This window comes from Hypanus sabinus, chromosome 10, assembly GCF_030144855.1.
Source record: "Hypanus sabinus isolate sHypSab1 chromosome 10, sHypSab1.hap1, whole genome shotgun sequence".
In the NCBI taxonomy this organism is placed as follows: domain Eukaryota; kingdom Metazoa; phylum Chordata; class Chondrichthyes; order Myliobatiformes; family Dasyatidae; genus Hypanus; species Hypanus sabinus.
This window is the reverse complement of record NC_082715.1, coordinates 114,417,796-114,444,917: the sequence shown is the minus strand read 5'-3', so window position 1 is coordinate 114,444,917 and position 27,122 is coordinate 114,417,796. Positions and strand designations below refer to the sequence as shown.

Here is a 27,122-nt window from a genome sequence, read left to right as displayed (position 1 = left end):
GTGAGTTGGATGTTAAAGATATCAGGACACTCCCTTTTTAAAAAAACAAAAATGACGAACATAGCTTCCACCAGTGTCTTCCTCTGCCACACCATAGCACTTGCCCTGTCAGAAACATGGGATCTATAAAATAGGCCATTCAGCCTTTGAGCCTACTCTTCTGTTCAACCCACTCATGGCTGGTCAGTCTCTTCAGTACCTTGTTCCCATCTTCTCCCCATAATTCTTGATGCCTTTAGCATTAACAATTGTGTCTAACTAATCTTTGAAAATTTTGTATGTCTTGGTCTTCACTGCTTTCTGTGGTGGAAAATTCCACGGGTTTACCATGCTCTGGGTGAAGATATTCCTCCTGGTCTCTGTCCTAAATGATCCACTCAGTTCTTTTAAAGCTGTGACCCCCAGTTCTAGACTTGTTACGAACCCCATAACTGGGTCACTTACCAGCAAAGATAGAGAGGTCCGTTGAAGTCTGATGGTACTATTTTTAACAGTATTTATTGATAAAGATACACAAAAATAAGATCAATGCAAACATACAGATAATATACGTCGTCAATACTAAATCTAAAAGCGTGGGTATAATAATAATCAATAAGAAATAGCTCTATCGTTGTCTAGGGGATAATGTATTGTCCAATGGAAATATAAAAGTCACTGTTAGTTCGTTCAAGCTGCAGCGTTTTGGGTTTGAGAGAAAGACGGGTTAAACTTGCCCAGTTCTTTTATGATGCCAATCCTTTGAGTCGGGGGGAGTTGGTTTCCCCGTTGTTAGCTAAAAGCTAGTCCCCCATGGTAAAAGCCACCAGTTCCGGGGCAAATGGAACCGAATGCACGTGGCCTCCTTCCACCGGCTTCCGCTATTACGGGATCGCTAGCGTTTCTTCTGGTGTGTCTGAGGGGCTGTTCCCACAGACCCTCTTTTATCCTGACTCACAGGGTCTCGGATGTCAATCAGGTTGGGGGTGATGCAATCCCTCCCTCAACCAGCCCACTTTGCCTGAGGGCTTCCACGTAGCACAGTATTGCAATACACAAATTCGTCTCCAAGAGACAATGGCCGTTTCCCATTGCTTTATATCGCCGGGGGAACAAGTCTCCGCACGTCTCTCTCTCATTTCCTGGGTCTCCTGACCCAAATCAATAGTGATCTTGCGATTCTCACAAAGGAGGGGGCTACCCCGCACCCTTCGGCCCCTCAGAGCTGTGGTACATTCATTACAGACTCTCCTGCAGTTTGGAACATCTTCCCATGTCAGGTCTATCCAGTCCCATTTTTCTGTACTCCAATGTGTACAGACCTAATCAACTTGATTCCTCTCTTTCCATTAATAGGAATCAGTCCAGTAAACCCTCGCAACACTCCTTCTGTAGCCAGATCATTCTCCTCAAGCAAGAGCAAAACCACATGCAAAGCCCCAAAGCAGGATCCTACACCATTCTTGTAGAATGTAGGAGCTCAGCAATGTGCCCTATTGCCAACGGCATCTATGCTGAGTTTGGTACCAAATTAAACTGAATCCCTTCTGCCTGCATGTGGATCATGCCTCCATTCCCTGCCTATTCATGTTCTATCTAAAAGCCTCTTGAACACCATTATTGCTTCTGCTTCCACCACTACTCTGTCAGTCTGTACTGGGCACCTCCCACTGTACACGTGTACGGGGGAGTAAGAGTCTTGCGGTGCACACCCTCTGAACTTAACTCCTCTCACCTTCAAGCTATGCCCTCCACTACTCAACATTTTTACCCTGATGCCTATCCTGTCTGCACCTCTCATAATTTTATAAATCTCCATCATGTCTCCCCTCAGACCTTGACACTCTGGAGAAAATAACCCAAGTTTGCCCAAACTCTGGTTGTAGTTAATACCCTCTCATCCTGCTAATCTTCTGTGCCTTCTCCAAACCCACCACTTCCTTTCTGCAGTGGGACAACCAGTCAAGTCTTCCTTTTAATGTGGCCCAGTGCACCATTAGAAAGATCTGTATCCCTTTCTGCGGTTTCTACACCCCCTGCCCCCCATCGCTTTGCCTCCTGACTGGTGATTCCTCGGGCTTTCCCTTGCCGCAAAGGTATTTAAACCGTTCTAGAGTTGTGATACCTGGGTGAGTACAGCTGAATTGATTTACAGTTCTATTTCTTCACGTCACGCCCTACCCTTCCGCACACAGGTGGGCGGGTCGCGCTTGGCCGGCTGGAGTTGATGAGTGCAGGCAGGTTAAGTCTTGCTGCTCTTTGGCTTCTCCCGCAGACAAATAGTGTACACTGTGATATCTGAAAAGGCACAGGACTGGATAACGTTAGAAGGTCATGTAGTCTGACTCGGCACACTGCACTCAATGGAATGGTTTCCTTTATGGTCCCTGTGGGGTCCTCTGGGTTTCTTGCATTAGTTCTGGGGGAGTGCTTACCCAGGGTCAGGAGTGTCCGTCTGTGGGCAGTGTGATTGTTTTATGTACAGAATGGAAGCAAGCCTACCTTGAAAAAATGTGTCTATATTAAAATTTTGACGGTGGAAGGAGTGGTTTATCACCATAGCTTGTAGGAACTTGCAGGAAATGCAGGGAAAGTTCATTTTGGACTAATTTTAAACAGCAGTATCTGACTTTTGAAGGTGACTTGGAGTTAGGTAATGACAGGTAGTTTGTTTGTGAGCAAGGATCAGGTGGTGAGTGCCTTGGAAGTCAATTCTAGGTGAGCATAGGCCCCACCCCCCACCAAGCTTCCCTGTTATTTCGTCCTCTAGGTGATCAGAGTTACAGAAAATTCGAGGTTAGCACACCCTTCCCCCCCACCCCCAAGCTTCCCTGTCATCGTTCAATGGGCAGCTACCTTCATCCTCTAGATGACCAGTGTTACAGAAAATTCGAGGTTAGCACACCCTTCCCCCCGCCCCCCCCAAGCTTCCCTGTCATCGTTCGATGGGCAGCTACCTTCATCCTCTAGATGACCAGAGTTATAGAAAATTCGAGGTTAGCACACCCTTCCCCCCGCCCCCCCCCAAGCTTCCCTGTCATCGTTCGATGGGCAGCTACCTTCATCCTCTAGATGACCAGTGTTACAGAAAATTCGAGGTTAGCACACCCTTCCCCCCACCCCCAAGCTTCCCTGTCATCGTTCAATGGGCAGCTACCTTCATCCTCTAGATGACCAGTGTTACAGAAAATTCGAGGTTAGCACACCCTTCCCCCCGCCCCCCCCAAGCTTCCCTGTCATCGTTCGATGGGCAGCTACCTTCATCCTCTAGATGACCAGTGTTACAGAAAATTCGAGGTTAGCACACCCTTCCCCCCGCCCCCCCCCAAGCTTCCCTGTCATCGTTCGATGGGCAGCTACCTTCATCCTCTAGATGACCAGTGTTACAGAAAATTCGAGGTTAGCACACCCTTCCCCCCGCCCCCCCCAAGCTTCCCTGTCATCGTTCGATGGGCAGCTACCTTCATCCTCTAGATGACCAGTGTTACAGAAAATTCGAGGTTAGCACACCCTTCCCCCCGCCCCCCCCAAGCCTCCCTGTCATCGTTCGATGGGCAGCTACCTTCATCCTCTAGATAACCAGAGTTATAGAAAAGCAGTGCCATACTTCTGATGAATTGTCAAACCATGGGAGAGTGATTCTGTGTCAACTTTTGAAAAGGAGGGGGTGGCATTCCTAGGATCTTGTACAATGCTCTTATCTCAGTAAGCATTTCCAGGAGACAGAAAGACGATGTTTTACTGACTGGTATTCATTATAAGCCCACTGATTCTCACTGCCAACCCAGCTGCACTTTCTGCCCTCAGTTTTTCAGTTCTTGTGAAGGGTCCTTGGCCCTCTGTAGATGATGCTTGACCCAGTGAGGGGTTTCTGTTATTAATTTCAGATTTCCATCAACTAGATTTAGCTGCACTTTCCAGAAGGTGGACTGTCTCCTCGTTGTGTTACCATTAGTGGAGTCTTGTAGTGCTCACATTTGCCTCAGATTTTTTAGCATTGTATTACTTTAGAGTTGGAATGTGGATTATAAGGTGAACTGAGATGTCCCAGAAGTTTTGGGAAAAAGGCGCCATAGAAGCCACAACCACTACCCCCCCCCCAATGGACTGGGAAGGGTGAGTGATTGTCTACCCTGGGGTGGATATGTGACATACATTCATCTGGTGTGTGCTCTGTGCCCTGTACAAACATGTCATTTATCAGTACCGATGTCATTTTCCTTCCACCTGCAATAATGTTTTCTCCCTCGTTACCTCTCCTCCATTCACCTTCATCTCTGCCCTTGCCTGTGTCCCTACCCCTCCTGTAAGTGCTTTGAATATCAGCTCTGGAAGATAAAGTCAATCTGTTTCTGATCACCGAGCTGCCTGTGACCTTGCAGCTTTGGCAGGCATTCCCCTTTTGGACGGCCCTCATAGTTTGATTGCTGTTTGTGCTTCAATTTGGCTTCTTGTTGTCGCCAGTTTTTTGGCACTGTTTGTTCTTCTATCCTCTTTGCTCCCTCAATTTCTTGTGTTGCGTGTTCTGTCTGTACTGGGTGTTCTCGTTTCTCTCCATATCCCAAAAGCATGGGTTTGTCAGGATAATTTGCTGCTGTACATTGCCCCTAGTAGGTAGAGCAGCTGCAGAAACTGGGGGAGTTGATAAGATTATGGAGTGAATTTTAAAAATGAGATTAATGTAAATAAGTAGTTTATTGTGGGAATGAACTTGATGGGCTGAAGGGCCTGTCTGTGCTATAAGAAAAGAGGTTTCTATAGGAGCAATGTGCAGTTCAATCTTTCAAATATAGAAACTTCAGTTATTTGCTTTTATTTCTGGTTAATTTTACATTATATTTTATTGATCTTTGGTCCTTGTATTGAAGGCTCACTAATTTGCTTGTTCACCTTAGCTAGCTTTTCCCATCTTCTCTGTTGCCTTTATTCCAATGATAAATGCCACTCTGGATCCTATTTTTCCCTGCTTCAAACAAAATTCAACTACATTATGATTGCTATCGTCTTGGGGCACCTTCATGATGAAATCATTAACCTTGTCTCATTGGTCTGGGTCAATACACCCTACAGATCACCTAGGAACACCTCACCTGGTCTTGCTGCTTTCCCATCTTTCTAAATATGGATGAAAATCACTCTGATTGTCGGCACCTTTCATTTGTTTCATTCTTAAGGGGCATGGTCCACCTGATAGAAAAACATCGTGTTTGTGAGGGCAGTATGTACAACAGATTCTGGTTAATTGGGCTATTAGTTAATCAGGGCAGGCACTTATTTGTGACAACTCCTAAAGAACAGAAATTATTCAGAATTAGCTGGGATTCCCTCAGTTGATTTGGGACACTGCTGCATAATCAGGACAGGAGACTGTTGCTAAACAGTTTCTAAGTGGCTTGCATGTGGTTGTGTGGTTGTTAGACACCACACCATGCTTAGAGCAAATAGTTTTTAAATAGTGTTCTTTGTGTGCCAAAAAGCAGTGATTTTTGACTCCCGATAGTTGGCGAGAAATAAGCAGTAAGGCAGTTCAGAACCGTTTTGCTCACTGTGGTTTCAAGCATTCAGGCTTGAAGATGCCAGAAACAGCCAGGAGTGAAAATAAAACAATTTCACTACTTCAAGTTAAGAACTACAAAGAATATGAAGGTAGCGACAGTATTACAATGAAAATGAATATTTGGTTGATGTAATAATCAAAACCTTGTATGAAGGCTTTTCACTATCTGCAATGATTTTGTTTATACAGTCAATCAAAAGAACATGGCAATGTACACTGGATGAATCCAACCTTAACTATTAGGATCTAATATACAGTTTTATAGTACTGTATTGGTAGTGTTTAAATTTGTTCTATATTTCATTTTAATACATAATTTGTTACTTAGTTAAACATTACAACATCTTTTTTATGCCTTTGTAACTATTTCCTCGAAACTTCAGTTAATTGGGGCTGCTGTTTAAATAGGCCAAAATGTACTGGTCCTGCTGTGCCCCAATTAACAGGAATCCACTATACTTGATGCTTTTTAAAAAAATTGCATGGATTTCTGAATGGTGACAAGACATTGACATAGCAAACTGAAAGAAGCTGGTTTCAGGTTCGGGTGGGTGGGAGTGAGGAGAAGGGTGGGGGGGGGGCTGGTAACTAGTGGAGGAAGGGGAAGTGAGGACAATGATATGTTGGAGAGGGAGGACAATGTATTGTTGGAGTGGGAGGTAGTGTCTCTACATTAGGAGAGAGAGCAAATTGCCAGAAATTTCTTGCCCTTGGGAGAGAGAGGACGAGGATGGGGTTTGGAGTGTTTCTAAGTGTCTCAACCTTGGAAGGGGGAGTGTGCTTGCTGCACCTCCAATATCACGTAATCTTTTCAGGCAAGTTGCCAGCAGATTGCCTTTTACGCACAGTTGTCTAAGTTCTTTGGTGACCCAGAGTGAGAGCTTCCGTCATGTTGTTATTTGCAGGGAGCCATCGTTCCCGTATGTCCCATTTAGAACTCCTTGTTCAGAGGCTCGCAGGGTCAGATTCTTCCAGTGCAGTAATCACTGGAGTTGCAGCGATAGTGCCACTGGGTGTGTCCTCCGGTACCGGTGAAGGGTCTCCACCTGAGAAGTCAATTGTTTTTTTACTAAGTGCAATGCTGATCAAGTCAACTAGTTCCCAGACAGAACTCTGATAGGCTAATCAGATGGTTCACTGCTGCTCTGTGATAGAACACAAAAAAATCATTTGTACAATTAAGAAACATTAAAAAATAGTAGAAATACTGGAGTCATGATGAAGTGTGCTGGAGAGAGACATTTATACACCGGCTGTCCTCCATAATTCAAAGAGATTGAAGGATAAGGTTGCATGGTGACAAAATGTGGCAGGAGCACTTGGAACTAAAAACTAATCCCTACAGGGAGAAAACAGCACCTGATCTTTCCGCACTGTTCTCGGGCAGTTTAAGGACTAAGTCCAGCTGGAACATAACTCCCAAGTGCTCTTGAAAGTCAGGTATTAACCCTACCTGCCACAACCAAGCATTGCCATCTTGGTCCCCTTCATAAAAGTTTATGAAGAAGCACGTGATTTCCCTCCCAGAGATGTTTGTGCACTCGACTCTTGGAGGCTTGGACTCCATCGTCACAGATGTTTCCAACCACAGCATCTGGAAGGCGGTTCTAGATTCTGATAGCACGGTGAAGGAAGCTTCGATCCAGTGTGTAGGTTCTCACATCAGACATAGAAACAGCACGAGCAGGCATAGATAGACTTTATCATGTGGTGTGCCGTCTCTCATAAGATGAAGGCAGCATGGTGCGAATGTCTGTAGGGCAGTGGCTGCTGTGCATTTTGTATAGCAGGGTAGCTGCAGCAACCTGTCGTCTGTTGTGTAAACTACTGATGGCTAGCTTCTCCCCTGGTTTCATCTACATCTATAATCCTGAGAGCCTTTCTTTGAGTGGAGTCAAGCTGGCTGAGGAAGCTCTGTGAGGCACTCATCCATGATAAGTGGGCATACTCCATGATACTTCGTACCTGGGCTTTGTAAACCGTGGCTCTGCCCTCTTTGTCTAGCTTGGATGCTGCTTTCCGCAGAGCTCCAAGCCTTTGTCCAGCCTTGTCTGAAATAGTGGAAAGGTGTTTATTCCCCTCCCCATATTTCGCTTGACCTGCTGAGTTCCTCCAAGATTTAGTGTGTGGCGTTCAAGATTTCCATCATTTGCAGAATCTTGTGTCTATGGTATCCTGCAGGGACTCAGCAGTAATCTGTCACTGGTGCACAGGTTGTTTATGAGGGTGCAGGATAGCTCCCCCTTTGTCCCTATGTCCTGTCACGTCACCACATCTGAGGGTTTTGTTAGCTTTTCAGTCTTGTTTTTGTTGGCCCTCTATGTATCTTCACACTGAGAAGATTGCAGGCCATGAGTCAGATAGTGAGGGGTTTGTAGTTACAGTAATGACGACAGGTTACTTGAGCATATCGGTGAATTAGCTGTGTTTTTGTTTAACCACAAGTTATCATTACTAGAATGAGCTAACAACCTGATTTTTTTTTATTATTAATGAACTGTATTGAAATTCCTAGCTACTTCTGTGGAATTATTGTAGTTTTTATGGTTTGGATTTTTTTTTTTGCTGCTTTAATTTCCATGAGGACTCATGGGTGGTTGGATGGAATGGCTTTCTGCAGTTTTGACTAACCCTACTTACGTTTCTCATTGTACTTGTACCTTGTCCTCCTGTTTGTGCACATTGCAATGAACTCACCTCGGCCTGCCCTCCCCACCTGTACCAGCTCCCACACCAATTTGATCAGTGTTATCCTGGGACACTGAGGGAGCAAGGTTAAATCTCCAGCACCTGCTTCATTCCAAAGGAGCCAGAGTGTGTTGTCCTCTGTGTTTGTGTATTTATATCTGTTCGACTAGTGCAAAATCAAACACTGTGATCCTCTTATCATGATCTCCATCATGCTTGCTGCCTGTTTTCCTCATGCTAGGGTGTAACTCTCAATAAAATAGTTAATTCTAGCTCGGGTGACTCTTAAATACAGTGTCTGGTGCTTTTGTATGACCTGCACTTGTACCCAAACCACCTTTTTCTACTGAATGGTGTTGTTCAGAAACCGCACATCCTTATACTCATCCAGAACTGTTGAGTATCTGTGCAGTAGCAGCCAGTGTATTCTTTATTATTCCACATTCCTGACGATTAACAATTCTTATCGAGCGCTTGTCATCTGCCATCGAGCGACACCTTTCCTCTTATTTACCAGATTCCATCCACTTTGCTGGTGTGTTCATTCTCAGTCACTGCTTCTAACTTTGTCTTTGTCTGTTGCCCACCCACAACCATACTCTCAAGCCACCTGTACCCATGGAGTTAAATCCTGACTAGCCCATTTTTAATGGCAAGGACTTCCTTAAAGAATAGCCAGCTTTTCTCCCTTCTGCTTCCCACTCATTGCTCTGGATGCTTGTGTTGTCTCCCTGTCAGTTTTGCAGGGCAGCTCTGATTACTTCTCTCTCTAAAATGAGTCCGTACTGACTTTGATGTTGATGGCTCCTCTTCGCCCGGTTAACTCCTGTTCACTTGATTAAAATTCTTTTTTATCTTTCATTAAATCTCCTTAGATCTTCTCCACTGAAATAGTCCCAGAGTCTAAGAGCAAGTACCTTTATCCTGCGCCTACTGTCTATTGTCTATCTCGGGGTAGACGTGTTCAGTGTTAGAGAGATTAGCTTTTAGGTGGGGGGGGGAGGAGTTTAAAGGGTTATGTGGGGCAAGTTTTTTTTGATATACATAGGTGGGTGTCTGAAACACTACACCAAAGATAGTGATGGGAGCAGATATAATAATGGTGATTGAGGCTTTTAGACAGACGTGCGTGTGGATCATGGAATGGATTAGTTAAATTTGTCATCGTGCTCTGCACAGAAGTCGTGGGCCGAAGGTACTGTTCTGTGTTCTACTTCACACCTTCCATATATAGCTCCTATCAGGGCTGGTGAGAGCAGATTTGATGTCCAACCGTTTACTCTTTGTGTTAATTCCAATTCAAATTTGATCGTGTAGAGATGGAAAATGTGCTTGTGCAATTAAGGTGTGTTTGTTGTGGAAATCCTGATCTTAAGAATGTAGAGTTAATGTAGGAAAGGGGCAGTAAAATAATGAATCAGTTACTGGCAGCAGGAATGATGGGCTGAAAGGCCTTCTATTTTTAAATCCATTTACTAAAATAGAAAATTAATGATTTCATTATAGAGTCAAGCCAGCCAACAACCAAGATCGTGCTCTCATAACAGATCAAAGGATTTACATGGATCCCAGGCCAGAGTGGAAATTAGACACAGTAAAGGAGGGGAGTGGGGGGATGACAGACTTTGGTGATGGGAGAGCAGTGAAATTGTTGGGATACAGTTAAGAATGATGTGGACAGGATGACGGGTTTAGAGAGAGATAATTCAAGTGTTGGGTAATGGGATTAGCTTGAAGGGCCATTTTTCATGCTGTTTGCAGGAAGAGAATGATGTAGGAGAAAGGAGGAGAGGAGTGGGGAAGCGAGGGGACAGAAAGGAGGGAAAGGTGGGAGGTAGATATCCATCTTCAAAAACAGCAGAATAGCAGATCAGTCTGACCCTTTGTCCTAACTGTTACAATGAGAGGGCAGTGGGATCCACAGTATCGAATCCTACACTATGACGCTTATTCTGCACTGGGTCTAGTGATGGCATTTGAGTGTGTAGCTGCCTTCTTTTGGACAATCTGCTGAAGCCCTACAGCGGATCAGCAAATGTATTGCTCCAGATTGCAGTATCTGCCGTCTCTTGTCTCCATTCCCGTGGGTCTGCTTGGTTTGGTAACAAGTGCCTTTTGTGCCTACAGGTGGCAAAGCCATGATGGATGGAAGCCCCTTCCTCTCGGAGGCAAACGCTGAAAGGATTGTGAACACTCTCTGCAAGGTGCGGGGTGCTGCTCTCAAACTGGGTCAGATGCTCAGCATTCAAGGTAAGAGGCCTCCAGCTCAACGTTCTCCCTTCTCTCTCGTGTATATTGGACTGGTGGACCTGCCTCACACTAGATGTAAGGAGCCAGCACTGTCAGTAAACTCATTGTGTCGGCTCACATTACCCCCTACCCCCGTCTCCCAGCCAGCACTGAGGGATCACATGGGTGAGATATTAAACTCAGTCCCAGATTCCTGGTGAAGTGTTGTTAGACCAGGAAATCTTCCCCACTGTCAGGGCGAAGGAACATCTGAATATGGTGCTTACATCATTTTGTTGTTAGTGGGATCTTGCTGTGCATAAACTATTGCGTTCCCTGCTGTAATGGTACGTCACAGGATATGAAACTGCCGGGGATCTGCACCTATTTTGTACAGCTGGAAGCTGCCTTTAATTGTAGATGTTGTTTCCAGTGACTTCCGGTCTGTGTGATGTGTCCAGTATTAGTACTGTAGCATTGAGGCCCTGGGAGAGATCCAGTTCAACTGGGGTTGCTGATGATTTCACAAGAAACTCCGACTGTCTGGATGGGGACAGCCAGCTCCATGAGCCTGTTTATAAAACCATACAATGTAGAAACAGGCCATTTGGCCCATCTTGTCTATGCTAACAGTAATGGCTATCAGCAGTAATCCCATTTGTCTGCATGAGCCCTCTATGCCTCTTATTAAGTACCTGTCCAAATGCCTTTTAAACAGAAGTGGATCTGGCTTCAAGTGGATCTGGCAGCCCTTCCTGTGTAACCACCCCCTCCATGTGGGGAAAACCTGTGTCCTTTAGCTTTATGCTCCCCTGCTGAAAGATTCTATCTACCCATAAGATATAAGAGCAGAATTAGGCCATTTAGCTCATCGCATCCGCCATATCATCATGGCTGATCCAATTTTCTGTCTCTACACCATTCTGCTGCCTTCTCCCCATATCCCTTCATGCCCTGACCAGTCAAGAATCTATCAATGTCTGCCTTAAATTTACATAAAGACTTGGCCTCCACATCTGCCTGTGGAAAGAATTTCACGGATCAACTCTCTGGCTTTAAGAAATTCCTCCTCCTCTCTGTTCTAAGAGGACATCCCTCTATTCTGAGGCTGTGTCCTCTGGTCTTAAACTCTCCTACCGTAGGAGACATCTTCTCCACATTCACTGTCAAGGCCTTTCACCGTTCAATAGATTTCAATGAGGTCACCCCTCACTCTTCTGAATTCTAGTGAGTACAGGCCCAGAGCCATCAAATGTTCTTCATATGACAAGCCATTCAAACACCGAATCATTTTCATGAACCTTCTTTGAACCCTGTCCAGTTTTAGCACGTCCTTTCTAAGATAAGGGGCCCAGAGCTCACAATAGTCCCAAGTGAGGCCTCACCAGTGCCTTATGAAGACAACAATATATCCTTGCTTTTACATTTTAGTCCTTTTGAAATGAACGCCAACCTTACATTTGCCTTCCTCGCCACAGATTCACCTGCAAATTAACCTTTAGGGAATCCTGCACAAGAACTGCCAAGTCTCTGCGCCTCAGTTTTTTCGTATTTTCTCTCCAGTTCGAAAATAGTCAATCCTTTCTTTTCTTCTACCAAAGTGTATGACCCTCTTAATTTTTTAAACCTTTATAAAGTCAGCTGTCTGGTTCTGATTGTGTGAGAATAAACCCACCCTCTCCAGCCCTCTATTCTAGAAAGTATCCTGGTGAATCTCATTTGCACTCTCTATTTTCACCACACCTTCCTGTACTGCCCCCTGCCGTTCTACTGTTGCAGCTGTCATGCCCTGGAAACTGTTTCAATTGCTGCTGACCCAATAATTGTATCCATATCCACGGATCTGTTTTGAGGTCCCTCAGTCCAGCGTATCAGAGACCTGACAGGAGGCAGTGTGCTAACCAGTTGTCGTCTATCCAGTAAACAACAAGCAGAATGGTCACATTTGCTGGTTAAACTTGGGTGAGACCATGGATAGTCTGAGAGGGTAAACTTGGGGAAATATGTGCGACGTGAGAGAATACACAAATCTAGCTGGCACAGCCTAACATTCCCCTTCCAAAACCCCCCTGTTTATTTGCACTTGTCAAAGGACCTGTTAACCCGTTGGTTCCAGTGAGATCATTGCAGTTGCTTCTCTGCTCCTCAGATACACAAGGACTTTCTCGGTATGCCTGGACTGCGCTCAGTTAGAGTGAGTGAGGATTATAGATCTAAATGCCCTGTGGAGAGATTACACAGCAGGAAGCCAACATAAGGAGAGAGCCACAGGGAACATTTGTGAAGAATTTTCGTCCCTCCCCATTAAGTTAGAGGAAACATTTGGAAAACAGGATTTCCGATTGGAGGTGTTGCTCAGCAGGGAACCAGTTTAACAAGTGCAATAATATTTGTATAAAGTGCTGTAGTAATAAACCTCATCTGTAAACCAGGGGGCGCACACAGCATAGAACCTAATGCCAAGAGTTAATGTTTGGTGGAGGAACTAAATCATATTCAGTGTCTCAGGGACCAGGCGTGGTTGGAGAGGCATAGTGACACAAATCCTTCAAGATGTCAGGCCAGGATTACTAAGGAATGCTCGCGGGATCCTAAGCTGAGAAAACGAAGTGGAGAATAGTGAACAAGCACTCTGCACCTTTCAAACTGGGCCACAAGCTCCAGTGGCAACATCTGCAGTTTCCTGAATCTCCAGAAGCTCTATGCTCATGATGAGAGGTGCTGTCTTCGTTCCCTTCACACATCCATGCCACTCTGTGCAGTATGTACTGAACACAGAGGCATTGGGCCAGTACTTGATGTCAGCTTGCATTATTTGCCAGGACTGGAGCTCTCCCTGGTTCTGAGGGAGGCTGTACAGTCAGGGGACCATTCAACCCAGACCTGTGCTCGCAGCCAAGATCACTCAGCACTATTCTCATGGAGGCTGTGGGTTACTGGAGCAGTGCCCTGAATCTGGGCTTTGTGCCAAGACCAGGAATCTGAATGTCTCTGGGAGTGGAGAGGCTTGGAGGTGCACCAAATCGGGATAATTGACGGAGTTTTGGTAATGTTAGGGCACAATTTAATGCAGTCGACAGAGGGAGGGTGTCGAGAGCACTCTCAATTAATCCCTTGTGTTCCAGTATTGGAGTGGAATTGTACATTTGTGTTCTGTAGGCTTGGGGATGCATCAGTAAGCGGCTCGGGGGGGGGGGGGGGGGGGAGGGGAGTGGGGGTGCTGTCCCGAAGCCCTGTGAAGTGAAACAGCACTCAGCTCCTGCTCTGCTTACTGATGGTGCTGGAGGTGGTGAGCTTTGGGAGAGGAGTGTTCGAGGAACTGTTGGTAACGGTGGATGCCTGGGCTTGGTTCCTGCTTCATTATGGTTAAAGTGAGACAGCCACGTTAATGGGGATTTCACTGCACTTTCCCATTCCTGCCTATGTAATGTAACTTTGTGAAATCAGGTCCCAGCTTCAGCTAATGAACCTGCTTCTAGTTTAGGAGTACTTGGTTTGGTCATAGTGATAGGCTGTGGGTTGTAAATGCACAAAATTGTACAGCATGGGGACAGGTCTTTCAGCCCAACTTGTCTGTGCTGATTGTGGCCCCTTTCTACACTAATCCTGTTTCAACTCATTAGACCCTTCACACCCTTACTCTCCAAATGCAGGTCTCCTGCAGATTATGAACGTCCACTTAGGGCCATCTTGTACACGCGAATGAGAATTTGGAAGATGGTTGGATTTTCAGACTGGGTGGGAACAGGGTGTTCCTGCTTGCCTTCTCCCCACCTACTAAGCTCCCAAGCTGTAGCAGTCGGGGACTGTGGCAGGGTGGAACAAAGCTGGGAGCAGTGGGCAGGCACTCTCATGTCCCACACCTGTTTGCTCTATCACATCTGTTTCTGTGAGCCTTTTCCACGCACTGTACAGTTTTGATTTATGAACAGTTTTCAGGAACTGTGGCAACCTGGTGACTTATTATACCTCTCCATGTGCATTTTAAACACGTGATTATACCACATCCCTGGCAGCTCAGTCCATGTACCCACTACCATCTTGCTCCTTTGATCTCCTTTAAGTTTTTCCCATCTTACCCTAAAACTGCTCTCTAGGTTTAGATTTCACAGATGGTCCACCCTAACCAATCTCTCTCTGGAAGTAAATCCCTCCATTGCAAGCATCTTCTGACAATCTGATGGAGAAACAGCAGTTCGAGCAGCATCTTGAGAGGTTGGGAGGAGGTGGGGGTGAGAAAGGATTGCCGATATTTCGGGTCAACCTGCACCAGGGTCAACAATTTTTTTCCCCACAGATGCTGCTTGACCTGAGTTTCTCCAGCAGATTGTTTGTTGCTTCAGATTCCAGCACCTGAATCTCATGTGCACTTTCTAAAGCTACTACATCCTTCCTGTGGTATGGTGAACAGAACTGTACAATCTTCCAGTGTTTTGTACAGCTGCAACATGACAACCTGACTCTATTCAATACCTCGGGCCCCCACGAATATCTTCACTACCCAGGGACTTGTCTTGCCACTTCCAGGAAGACGAATTTCATGGCAATGCTCCTGAGGTCCCTGTCATATAATGTATATGCTGTTCCAAAGAAAAGGAAAGGCCGGATAGACTGGGATTTTTTTTCCCTCTGAAACAAAAGAGACTAAGGTTTAAGGGACAGATAAGATGAAGTAGTACCACCTTTTCTTCGGGGTGGTGGAATCCAGAACTAGAGGGCATAGATTTAAAATGAGAAATTAAAGGGACCTGATTGACCGCTTTCATACAGAGGGTGGTGGGCATCTGGAATGGGTTGCCAGAGGAAATGTCCATTTGTATTGTTCAGAAAACACTTGGACAGGTTTAGAGGGATGCAGGCTAAACGCAGGTAATGGGGTGAGCTCAGCTGGGCAACTTGTCGCCATGCATGAGTTGGGCCAAGGGCTAGTTTCCAGGTTGTGAAGCTCAATGACTGTAAAAGGCATTATTACCTTATCCTTGTCTGGGTTAACAACTCCACCCAACTGGCCCATGAAGCCTTTCACAGACTTGGTCATCTACTACTTCAGCAACCTGATTAACTAGTCCACCTACAAGTACTTTATGAACAACATTGATCCCAGCACCAATCCCTGCCATATCATGGATCCTTGAGTGCTCAGGGAAGGAGATGCACTAGTGGAATGGGAGCAGGGAGCCTTGGATCCAGAGTGGCGGGAGGGAAAGACCAGCAAACTTTCCTGTAGTTACTGGCTCTGACCTGAACCTGGTTTCTCAACCTGCCGTGTCTCAGCTGGCAATCTCTACAGTCAGTCCAGTAACCAGCCAGAACACTGTTTTCCCAGGGCCTCACCAGCAATGAGTGATCAATCGTCTTGCTGCTGGTTACTGGCCTTGAGATCCTAGGTCCCACACCCCTCCCAGGGCCTGGAGTGGAAACGGTCTCACTTTTCAAGTGCTTTATTTGACGTGTTGAAATTTCTCAGTTGTGTCGAATGCAATCAGTGTAGATTGTGCTGAGTCACCCCACTGACAACATGGCATGTCCAGAACTCACTCACGGGATGTGGGAGGAAAGTGGAGTGCCCAGAGGAAATCCACATGGTCATGGGGATAATGTACAAGCTCCTTACAGACAGCAATGCCAGTCGAACTCTGAAAGCTGGGGCTGCAAAGCAATGTGCTAACCATGCAGCCCACCAATAAGGAATTATTAACAATTACAAGTTAATAAAATGCTGGTATTACGGGGTAATTTTTGACTGGCTTTGGGTCTGGTGCACTTTGTGGGAGAGAGGAGGGAGAAAAAAATTGACATCCTTGAATCCTTTCGGGGCTTCTTGGCTGTCTGGAGAGACGAAGGCTGACCTAGTTTTGAACTCTAGTTCCCCCTGACTTGCTGAGGCCAAACACTCTTCAGCTGTGAACTCTGAGCTTGGGTGAAGAGATCCCAGCACTCCTCATCCCTCCCACCCTCCCTCTGTCCTCTCCCCCCTCAATTTCTACCTTCCCCTCTCCTCCCATCTACTCACCCCATCCCTGTCCCAACCTCCCTTTTCACTGTCATCACCCCTCCCTCCTTCCTCATACTCCCTCGCCCTTCCTACTCCAGAGTGTGTGCCGTCCCTCCTATCTGTCATTGGAAGTTCATCCACAGCTTCCCCACATCTTTCACCACTGGCCTTCCTTCCCCTGCTCCACTTTACCTCGCCCTCCTCTCCAGCCTCTCCCAGAGATCCTGTACCCCTCCACACTCACTCACACTTCACATTTTTGTCCCTTTGGCTCCAGGTGCGCGTCCGCTCTCTCTCTCACTTGTGCGTTAAGCCCTTCCTCACTATAACCTGAGCTGGAACCTTGCTGAAATCCACTTGGGGAGTAGCAATCAGCACAAACCCAGTACCCATTGTCAGTGTCCTGTTGCTTGGCTCTGGCTGAGGGAGCCCACCTGACCGCGCAGTGTCCCCGTTGTCAGTATGGTGATAGTGACAGGACACCTGGGTGGTTAATGGAGTGGTAGACACTGGCAGGAGGGGGTCAGGCCTTGTCCTAGTCTGGTGACGTGACTGTTTGCCTCTTTCTCCCACAGATGACAGCTTCATCAACCCCCAGTTGCAGAAGATCTTTGAGCGCGTGCGGCAGAGTGCAGACTTCATGCCCAGCAAGCAGATGATGGTGAGGCTCTCAAACCTGCAACCCCACCTACTGACTTGCGCACACCACCCTCCCTGGTGCTGACCTGCACCCCTCCCATCGCCCCCAGTATTTAATCCCGTTGTCACTCCCTTTCCTATAGTGACCCCACCTTTGGCTGACAGCACCACCCCATAGGGAGGTCCCTCCACACTCCTGCCCATGTGGGTGGTTACCCACCCTCCCCAGTTAGCCTCTTGGGTCTGTGAGTTCCCTTGTTGTTGTCCTGTCCTGTGAGGCCCGGAGCTTTGCCTCTCGTCCCTGAGCACCCTCCTGCTGCGGTCTCACACCCTGCTCTCTGGGACCTTCTCCCCACAGAAGGTGCTGCTCAGTGACCTGGGCCCAGACTGGAGGCAGCGACTGCAGAGTTTCGAGGACCGGCCGTTTGCCGCGGCTTCCATTGGGCAGGTTCACCTGGCCACACTCACCGACGGGCGCCAGGTGGCCATGAAAATCCAGGTAAGCCAACCGTGCATGCCTGGGGGTGGGGGAGACTGGTGAGTTGGCGGGGGAGGGTGAGGGTGGGGGCGGGGGCTTCACCCTGGCTGGGGGTTCTCAAGAGGAAAGCGGTGGTCTGGGATTGGGGTAGTCTCACCTTGCAAAGAGTCCCATCCGTCAGTGTACAAGGGGCTGTGACTCCCACTTTGTGGAGTCTGTCCCACCTCGGGGGGTTGGTGGGTGGGGAGCTTTGCCGGTCTGGATGTGGGTCTGAGTAATGTCTGTCTTATTGTGGATGTTGGGGTCTTGTCTGACCCTGTCCACTGTGTGTTGGGGATGGGGTGGGGGGTTTCAGTGTGCTCTCCCTGGAGCTGCTGTCTCTAAGCAATTGGTCCATGTTGGGACTGGGGGTGGGGAATGGGACGGTGGGGGTCTGTGTTTTCAGCGCGGTGGCTTGTTGTGCAGGAGTTGGGGGTGGTGTGTGTTTGGTGGGGTATGGGTTGGGGTTGGTGTGTTGCCAATGGCCTCCCTCCCTCTCTCGGCAGTACCCCGGAGTGGCCCAGAGCATTTCCAGTGACGTGGACAACCTGATCTCTGTCCTCAACATGAGCAACGCCCTGCCTGAGGGTGAGTGCTGGCCCCCTCACCCACCCTCCCAGGCCAGGGGTTGATGTTGTGCAGAACATGCCCAGCCATAATACTTGGGGTGGGGGAGGGTCTATAGGCTGGGTGGAGGTGAGCAGGTCCACTATGGGAGATCACTCACAGCCACTGTAGTGTGGAGGGTTGAGCCCATGGTGATGAGTTGGAGGTTAACACAATGAGTGAGCCCTTGGAGATGGGCAGTGTGGCAGAGTTGGGCTTGGAGGTTGGAGAGTACCCAGGGCAGGAGGGGTGGGGTGGGGTTTGCATGTCATCCACATTGATCATTTCATACTCAAGTATATTGAGGTGGTAACGGTCAATATCAATGCAGAATACAATGTTATGTTTACAGTGAAAGTGCAGTACAGGCAGAGTGAAAGTAGACTGAGAGATCAAGAGTTCATTTTTAGTTGCAGAGAGGTCCGATCGATTCGAGTAACAGTTGGGTGGGAGCTGTTCATGAGTATGGTGGTGCATGCTTTTAGTTTTTATTTGTATTTTCTGCCCAATAGGAGAAGGAAGCGGGATTGTACAGGGTGGGTAAAGTCTTTCATTATGCTGCTTGCTTTACTGAGGCAGTGAAACATAAGCCCGTGAAAGGGAGGCTACTCTCCATGATGTGCTGAGCCACATCTCTGCAGTTTCTTGCAGTTACAGGCAGAGCACTTGCCATACCAAGCTGATGCATCCAGATAGGATGCTTTCTATGTTATATCAATTAAAAATTGGTCACTGTCACAAGTTCTTGTCAAATTTCTTTAAACTTCTATGGAAGTAAAGGGGCTTGTGAACTTTCTTGTCCATGGTGTCAGAGTCAGAGGTGACGGGTCTGCAGACAGGCAGCAATGTCAAATGAGCTCTGTCCCCATCGTGAATGAGTCACCCTCTTTTGGGCAGTGGGTAGTCTGTGGAGCAGGTGTGGTGGGTGTCATGCTGAGGAAGTCCTGCGTCCTTTGGGGTAGGACCCTCCCCCACTGCCAGCTCTTGGTGGTAGAGGCTGGTCCTCTGGAGTCTCTCCTGCTGCCGTTGACAGGTCTCTTCCCTGAGCACATGATCGAAGTGATGAGACGGGAGTTGTCGCTGGAGTGTGACTACGAGAGGGAGGCAGCCTGCTACAAGCAGTTCAGGTGTGTAGGAGAAATGGGGTGTGCTTCAAGTGGGTTGGGGGGGTGATTGGGGGTGGGTATCCCAGTGAAGGTGCAGGACTGTTAATATAACCCACTAGGAGTGTCTTGTTTCCTGGGGGTCTCGACAGTGTTTTCGTGTTTAAAAGCCTTTGCCTGCACTGTGATTCCCTCCTGTTATCTGTCTTCTGCCCAGTAACTCAGTTGTTCCTTGGGTCAGTTTCCCGCGCACACAGTATTGCTGTAATCTCCGCACCCTTGGAGATGGCCCCTATCTCACCCTACGGTTTAACTGCTCCACACAGTCTCTGGAATAGAAAACATACAGCACAGCAACAGGCCCTTTGGCCCAAAATGTTGTACTGAACCAGTAAAAAAGTAAATCAAAATCCCCGAAAACTAAACCCTTCTACCTACACAATGTCCGTATCCCCCTCGTCTTCCTCACATGCATGTGCATATCTAAACGTCTCTTAAAACCTCTACCACCATACCAGGCAGCACATTCCAAGCATCCTCCACTCAAGAGTAAAAAAAAACTTGCCCCTCAGATCCCCTTTGAACCTACCCTCTCTCACCTTCAATGCATTCCCTTCAAATATTATAAGACTTTTCTACTCTGGGGGCAAAAGAAACTCCCTGTCCACTCTATCTATGCCTTTCATAATTTTATAAACCTCTATCAGATCTCCCCTCAGTCTCTGCTGCTGCACAGTAAATAATCCAAGTTTCTCCAGCCTCTTGTGATAGCACATGCCCTTTAAACCAGGCGGCATCCTGGTAAACCTCTTCTGCACCCTCTCCAAAATCTCACTGTCCTTCCTATAGTGTAGCAACCAGAATTATATGTGATGCTCCAGGCGTGGCCAAACCATTGTTTTATAAAGTTGCAAGCTCAGCTCTTGCCTTTTGAGCTCAGTGCAAGTATTCCATGGGCTGCCTTAATCACCCTATCGAACTGTGTCACCACTTTCATGGAGCTATGAACTTGGACCCTGAGATCTCTCTGCTTAGCAACACTGTTAAGGATCGTGCCTTTGACAGTGTACTGTCTTCTTGCATTTGCCCTACCAAGGCGCAACACCTCACATTTATCTGGGTTAATCTCCATCTGCCATTTCTCTACCTGTATCTGCCACTCACTTATATCATACTATATTCTTTGCCAGTCACCATCCACAACTCCACCAATCTTAGTATCATCCACTGATTTTAGCCATCTATCTACTTTTACCCACCCATCTACATTTTCATCCAGGTCATTTGTATGTATCACAAACAGCAGAGGTTTGTGATACAGCAGTTGAGGAGCAAGGGCTCTCCCCAACTGGACCATGGGTCCAATGATCATATATCCTATCCCTAACAATTTTCTCCAGTAATTTCTATACAACTGACATGACACTCATCAGATGATGGTGGAGGGGCAGGTAGTATTGAGGAAATGGATAGGATGCAGAAAGACTGGGAAATAGATTAACAGAAAGGTCTTTAAACGAGTAGAGCCAAATCCTTAACTCAGTCAGAAAGAGGACCTCAATAAAAATATCTAGCACATGTGGTTCAGGAAGGAAGTAAATGTCACTCCACCCTTTAAGAAAGGAGGAAGGCAGCAGAATGGAAATTATAGACCAGTTAGCCTAACCTCAGTGGTTGGAAAGATGTTAGGAGTCAATTGTTAAGGATGGGAGTACTTGGTGATACAGGACAAGATAGGACAAAGTCAGCATGGTTTCCTTCAGGGAAAATCCTGCCTGGCAAACCTATTGGAATTCTTTGAGGAGATTACAAGTAGGATATTTAAAGGGGGATGCAGTGGATGTTGTATATTTGGACTTTCAGAAGGCCTTTGACAAGGTGCCAAGTTAAGAGCCCATAGTATTACAGGAAAGTACTAACATGGTGAGGGCATTGGCTGGTTGGTAGGAGGCAGCGAGTGGGAATAAAAGGATTCTTTTCTGGTTGGCTGCCAGTGACTAGTTGTGTTCCGCAGGGGTCGGTGTTGGGACCGCTTTTTATGCTGTATATCAATGATTTAGATGATGGAATAGGTGGCTTTGTTGCCAAGTTTGCAGATGATACGGAGATTGGTGGAGGAGCAGCTAGGGCTGAGGAAATGGGTAGGATGCAGAAGGACTTGGACAGTTTAGAAGAATGGGCAAGAAAGTTGCAAATTAAATACAGTGTTGGAAAGTGCATGGTCATGCACTTTGGTAGGGGAAATAAATGTGTGGACCATTCTCTAAAAGGGGAGAAAATACAGGAATCTGAGATGCAGAGGGACTTGGGAGTTCTTGTGCAGAACATCCTAAAGGTTAACTTGCAGGTAGAGGCGGTAGTGAGGAAGGCAAACATAATGTTAACATTCATTTCAAGAGGTCTAGAGTACAAGAGCAAGGATGTGATGCTGAGGCTTTATAAGGTACTGGTGAGGCCTCACCTTGAGTATTGTAAACAGTTTTGGGCCCCTCATCTTAGAAAAGATGTGCTGGCTTTGGAGAGGGTCCAGAGGAGGTTCACAAGGATGATTCCAGCAATAAAAGGGTTATCATATGAGGAACATTTGATTGCTCTGGGCCTGTACTTGCAGGAATTCCGAAGGATGAGGGGGGATCTTATTGAAACCTTTCGGATGTTTAAAGGACTAGACAGAGTAGATGTGGAAAGTATGATTCCAGTGGTGGGAGAGTCTAGGTCAAGAGGGCACAGCCTCAGGATAGAGAGGCACCCTTTCAAAACAGATGAGGTGAAATTTCTTTAGCTGAAGAGTGGTGAATTTGTTGCCACATGCAGCTGTGGAGGCCAGGTCATTGGGTGTATTTAAGGCAGAGATTGATAGGTTCTCAATTGGACAGACATCAAAGGTTACGGGGAGAAAACCGGGAACTGCTTTGAAATGGAGATAGAAAAAAGGGATCAGCCATGATTGAATGGCAGAGGAGACTCAATTGACCAGATGGCCTAATTCTGCTCCAATGTCTTATGGTCTTAATTTTCATTAGGAGACCCAATCCCTCCTTTAGTTCTTTTCTGGGTACTTTATACTCCCTGTGTGCTTTGATCCTAACTTCCAAAGCTTTACATACATATTCTTGATCAAGTTTATCACCTTTCTGGACATCAAAGGTTCTCTTGACTTTCCATTCCCACCCTTCCTTTTAACAGGAGCAAACCTTTCCTGAACTCTTAACAATGTACCCTCCACATGTCTGATGTGGACTTGCCAGAAAAAATGTTACCAATTAACCCTTATTTCCTGCCTAATGCCCTACCCTCGCAAGGACCATACCTATCCTTATCAATAGCTATCCTGAAAATTAAGGAGTAGTTGTCACTGTTCCCTAACTGCTCACCCAATATAGGGTCGGTCACCTGGCCATGCTCATTACCCAGTACCAGGACTGGTAGAGTCTTGATGAAGGGCTCAGCCCAAAAAGTTGACTGTTTACTCGTTGCCATAGATGCTGCCTGGCCTGCTGTGTTCCTCCAGTGTGTGTTGCAGTCCCTCTTGTCATTGGACCATCTACATATTGATTTAAGAAACCTTCCTGAATACACTGACAAATTCTGCCCTATCTAAACCCCTTTCATTATGAAGGTCCAGGTTTATATTAATTAAGTTGAACCCCCCCATGAAAACAACCCTATTATTTTTACTAATTTCCTTAATCTGATTACATATCTATTCCTCAATATCTTGGTGGCTGTGAGGGGATCTGTAGTACAATCCCACTGGTGTGACTTTCTGTTTGTCACACTGTCCCACTCTGGAAATGCCCTCTAAACCTTCTGGTCCTTTCATACAATCTGGGAAAACACCACCTGTAATCAAGGGCAGGCAATGTCTCCCAGAGCCCGCAGAGTGGCAGTGGCATAAATGGTATGGCATAGATTGGGTAAATGGTGCCCTTCTGACACTCAACGTTGCAGTCAGGTACTCTAGTTCTGTTGTGTTGGTGGGTGTGTAGGTAATGTCTCTGTTAAGATGCTTCTCCACTGACCCATCCCTCCTGCAGAGAGCTGGTGAAGGACGACCCTTTCTTCTACGTACCGCCAGTGATCGACTCTCTCAGCAGCAAGCACATCCTCACCACCGAGCTAGTGCCAGGTTTCCCGCTTGACAAGGCAGAGCAGCTAAGCCAAGATGTTCGGAACCAGGTGATTCCTTTCAACCTTGTCCGTCACCTGGCCTAGGTTTGTGGACTGGGAAAATGTGGAGCAGAGGGAGATTGCTACTTTGTCAGGGGATAGGAAATAGTTTTTTTTATTGTCACATGCACTTTGGTACAGTGAATAACTTTGTCTTGCATGCCATCCATATAGATAATTTCATCGCAACAATGCGTCGAGGTCGTATGAGGGAAAAGAATAATTGAATGCAAAATAAAATATTATAACAAGGGAAGTGCAGTGTAGGCTACCAATAAGGTGCAAGGCCAAGATGAGATAGATTGCGAAGTCAAGAGTCCATCTTATCATTTTAGGAGATCAATCATTAGCCTTGTAACAGCAGGATAAAAACTACCCTTCAGAATGGTGGTTCATGCTTTCAGGCTTTTGTATCTCCTCCCTGATAGGGGGGGGGGGGCAAAAGAGAAAATGCTCAGGGTGGAGCAGTCTTTAATTATGCTGGCTACTTTACCGCAGTAGCAAGAAACGTAGACAGTCCATGGAGGAGAGGTTGGTTTCCATCATAGGAAAAGTTCCCAGAAATGACTTCGATGCATGAATATTGGCTGCAATAATTCTCTGGAAGGAACCAATGTAGAATGGTGAGGGAATGTCAGCTGGCTGAATTGGGATCTAATATTTTCCTCCCCTCTCTGTTTCAGATCAGTGAGAACATCCTGAGGCTGTGTCTGCGTGAACTCTTTGAGTTTCACTTCATGCAGACTGACCCCAACTGGTCCAACTTCTTCTACAATCCGGAGACTGGCAAGGTGGGTTGAGGGCCAGAGGGCAGTGTCAGGGACGGGAGGGAGGATGTGAGGGGGATAGGTATGAGGATCTGAAGGGTGTTTCACTCTGAGGTCTCAGTTGGAGATTCCTGCTGATCCTTTTGAGGTTTACCATGCTCTCTGTCTTTCCCCCACCCAGGTGGCTCTATTGGATTTTGGAGCCACACGTTCATTTGAGGAAGATTTCACTGATACCTACATTGAGGTGAGACTAATCTGTGATACACAGCTTCTGGGATGGGCGAACATTGGGAGTTTACCTCGGGTGGGAGAACAGTTCATGTATTCATCTTCTGGTCTGTATGTTAAATGCAAAAACCCCTGGTCCTGTAATGCGCATCATGGACTCGCTTGCCACTTGTATACGTGTCTTGCTTCTTCTATTCTGAACTCAGTCATTGTTTGGACAGATTGTTGGAGCTGCAGCCAATGGCGACAGGGAGAAGGTGCTGAGCAAGTCCATTGAGCTGAAGTTCCTCACTGGATATGAGACAAAGGTGGGTGGAGCATTTGAAATGCCTGGGGAACAGGCCCTTGTCTGATTGTGTTCACACTCCCACTCTCCACATTACCCCTGGGGCTGTGTGTTTCATTAGTAATAAACCACCAGGTTGACAAACCGGTGTCTGGTCTTGCACTGATGCAGTGAATGGGATCACATTTTCCCCGTGGTAGGGATATCAAAAACAAAAATATCAAAAAAAGACAAGGTTAATGGTGAGAGGAGGGGGTTGGAAATCTGAGAAATGTTTATATTCCAGAGAGTAATTGAGATACCTAAAATTTGCTTCCAGAGTATAAAGTGGAATTGGATACAATCACTTGAGTTATTTAATGGACACATAAACATGCAAGACATAGAAGGATATTAAGACAGGAAAATTGGGTTATTGTAGGTAGGCAGAAAAGGTCAGTGTTGACATGGTGGGCCAAAGGGCTTGTGTAGCTGTGCAGACAGGAGGCTGTACAGACTCTAACAGAATGACTATTTCTCATTTGAGGTTATGCAAAATGCCCACGTTGATGCTGTGATGATCCTTGGAGAAGCCTTCTCATCAGTGGAAGATTTCAACTTTGGCAGTCAAGACACCACCAAGAGAATCCACAGCCTGATTCCCATAATGTTACAACACAGACTGATTCCCCCTCCAGAAGAGACTTATTCCCTTCATCGTAAAATGGCAGGCTCCTTTCTCATCTGCAGCAAGCTCAATGCACAGATCTCCTGCAAGCACTTATTTGAAGAAGCCTACCTGAGATACTGGAGCAGGAAGTCCAAATTGGGAGATGGCAGCCAGTAAACAGAAGAGGCACGAAGGGTCTGAGCTGACGACGATGGCCGAACCACCTTACCGTGTTACTTGTTTTTGTATATTAAAAAATTCCTCAGTTCCTGTTCAAAGGAATAGTGGGTTTGAATGAACTCTAGGGATTGCACTAACCAAGTGCGTGTGATCTTGACAGCAAATACCAGTGAGGGGAAGACGTGCATTTCCCCCTAAGGAGGGGCATTTGAGAGGTTTTTATTGTTGATTTAATTAAAATAACTTGAGATTTGTACCTTTGGAAAATAATGAACTTTTGAATTACTTTAGATGTGATCATTAGCCAAATTTGTATACCTGTCACAGTTTATGCAATTAAAGAAATCATGCATGTGAGCCCACATCGTCTTCAAGCAACAGAACTGGTCATTGTTTTTGGGTGATTCTTCCTCTCCTGTTTGAACTTCAACTCATTAATGTTGACAAACCAGAGCCCAGACGTCCTCCCAGAGTTCGCCAGGGCACTCGTAGCTCATCCTACTGGATAGATCCACTCTTCCATCCCCTCTGTTAGAACTGGGAGAGGAATAAATCACCTGTAATTGCAAAGTGTTCTCAGCCTGCTCCATTCAGAGCAGCTGCCCTGTATTGGCTGTCTATAGCTGAGACACTGGGACTGTTGATGTTCAAAGGGTGGCCCTTGTAGGTAAGTGAAAGACACATGCTGTGCAGCAAGAGATTAGAAAGGCATATAATAATAATGTTGGCTTTTATCAATTCACTCCTAGGGGAGAATGAGGTGATGACAAACAGGAGCTACAGGGAGATAGTCACCACAAGGTTGCAGGAGACAGATAACTGTGTGACTGTCAGAAAAAGGGGAACTGCACAGCAAGTGCAGAGTACACCTGTAGCTGTTCCCCTCAGTATTAAGTATACAATTTTAGACACTATTGAGGGGGGTTGGGGCAAAGAGGCCTCTGGCACTGAGTGTGGTGCTGTGGCTCAGAAGAGCATAGAGGTGAAGGGGACTGCAATATTGATAGAGATTCCATAGTCAGAGGAACAGAGATAAGGTTCTGTGGTTGTGATGGAAAGACCTGGATGGTATGTTGCCTCCCTGGTGCCAGGATCATGGATGTCTTGGATGGTGTCCATCCCATTCTCAAGGGCAAGGGTGAGCAGCCTGAAGTCTTGGTACATGGTGGCGCCAATGATATACAGGTAGTCCGAGTTATGGACGTCTGACTTACGGACAACTTGTACTTACGAACCGAGGAAGGAGAACACCGTCCGCCACTAAGTCGTTGCTGTTGACACTGTTAAGTGTGTAACTTTGTATTTGGCTTAAATTTTACTTGGCAAGATTCCCCGTTTCAGTCAGCTGGTGGTGCAGTGAGATCAGCACTTGGCTGGAGACAGACCGCTTCCACCCAAGTGCGCCGGGTTGGTGTTGATCCAGTGACTCCCGTACGATCCGTGCCGGGTCGAGCTCGCAACTCGACCTCATAAAGAAAAAAACACTGCCACCTCCAGTTTAAATTCCCACGCGGAATATTGTGGAG

General features: G+C 46.6%; 1 protein-coding gene across 4 annotated transcripts in view; it reads left to right on the top strand.

The window, feature by feature from the left end:
• LOC132401002 (atypical kinase COQ8A, mitochondrial-like) overlaps positions 1 to 25,958 on the top strand; it is a 47,797-nt gene extending 21,839 nt beyond the window's left edge. For all 4 annotated transcript variants that reach the window (XM_059982711.1, XM_059982713.1, XM_059982710.1 and 1 more), the window contains 10 exons: positions 10,352 to 10,474; positions 17,024 to 17,109; positions 17,446 to 17,586; positions 18,111 to 18,192; positions 19,244 to 19,337; positions 23,351 to 23,492; positions 24,167 to 24,274; positions 24,432 to 24,497; positions 24,703 to 24,789; positions 25,294 to 25,958. In XM_059982711.1, the coding sequence (XP_059838694.1) occupies positions 10,352 to 10,474; positions 17,024 to 17,109; positions 17,446 to 17,586; positions 18,111 to 18,192; positions 19,244 to 19,337; positions 23,351 to 23,492; positions 24,167 to 24,274; positions 24,432 to 24,497; positions 24,703 to 24,789; positions 25,294 to 25,593 (1,229 nt within the window). In that variant the 3' untranslated portion in view covers positions 25,594 to 25,958. The remainder of the gene's footprint in view (positions 1 to 10,351; positions 10,475 to 17,023; positions 17,110 to 17,445; positions 17,587 to 18,110; positions 18,193 to 19,243; positions 19,338 to 23,350; positions 23,493 to 24,166; positions 24,275 to 24,431; positions 24,498 to 24,702; positions 24,790 to 25,293) is intronic.
• The last annotated feature ends 1,164 nt before the right edge of the window (positions 25,959 to 27,122 follow it).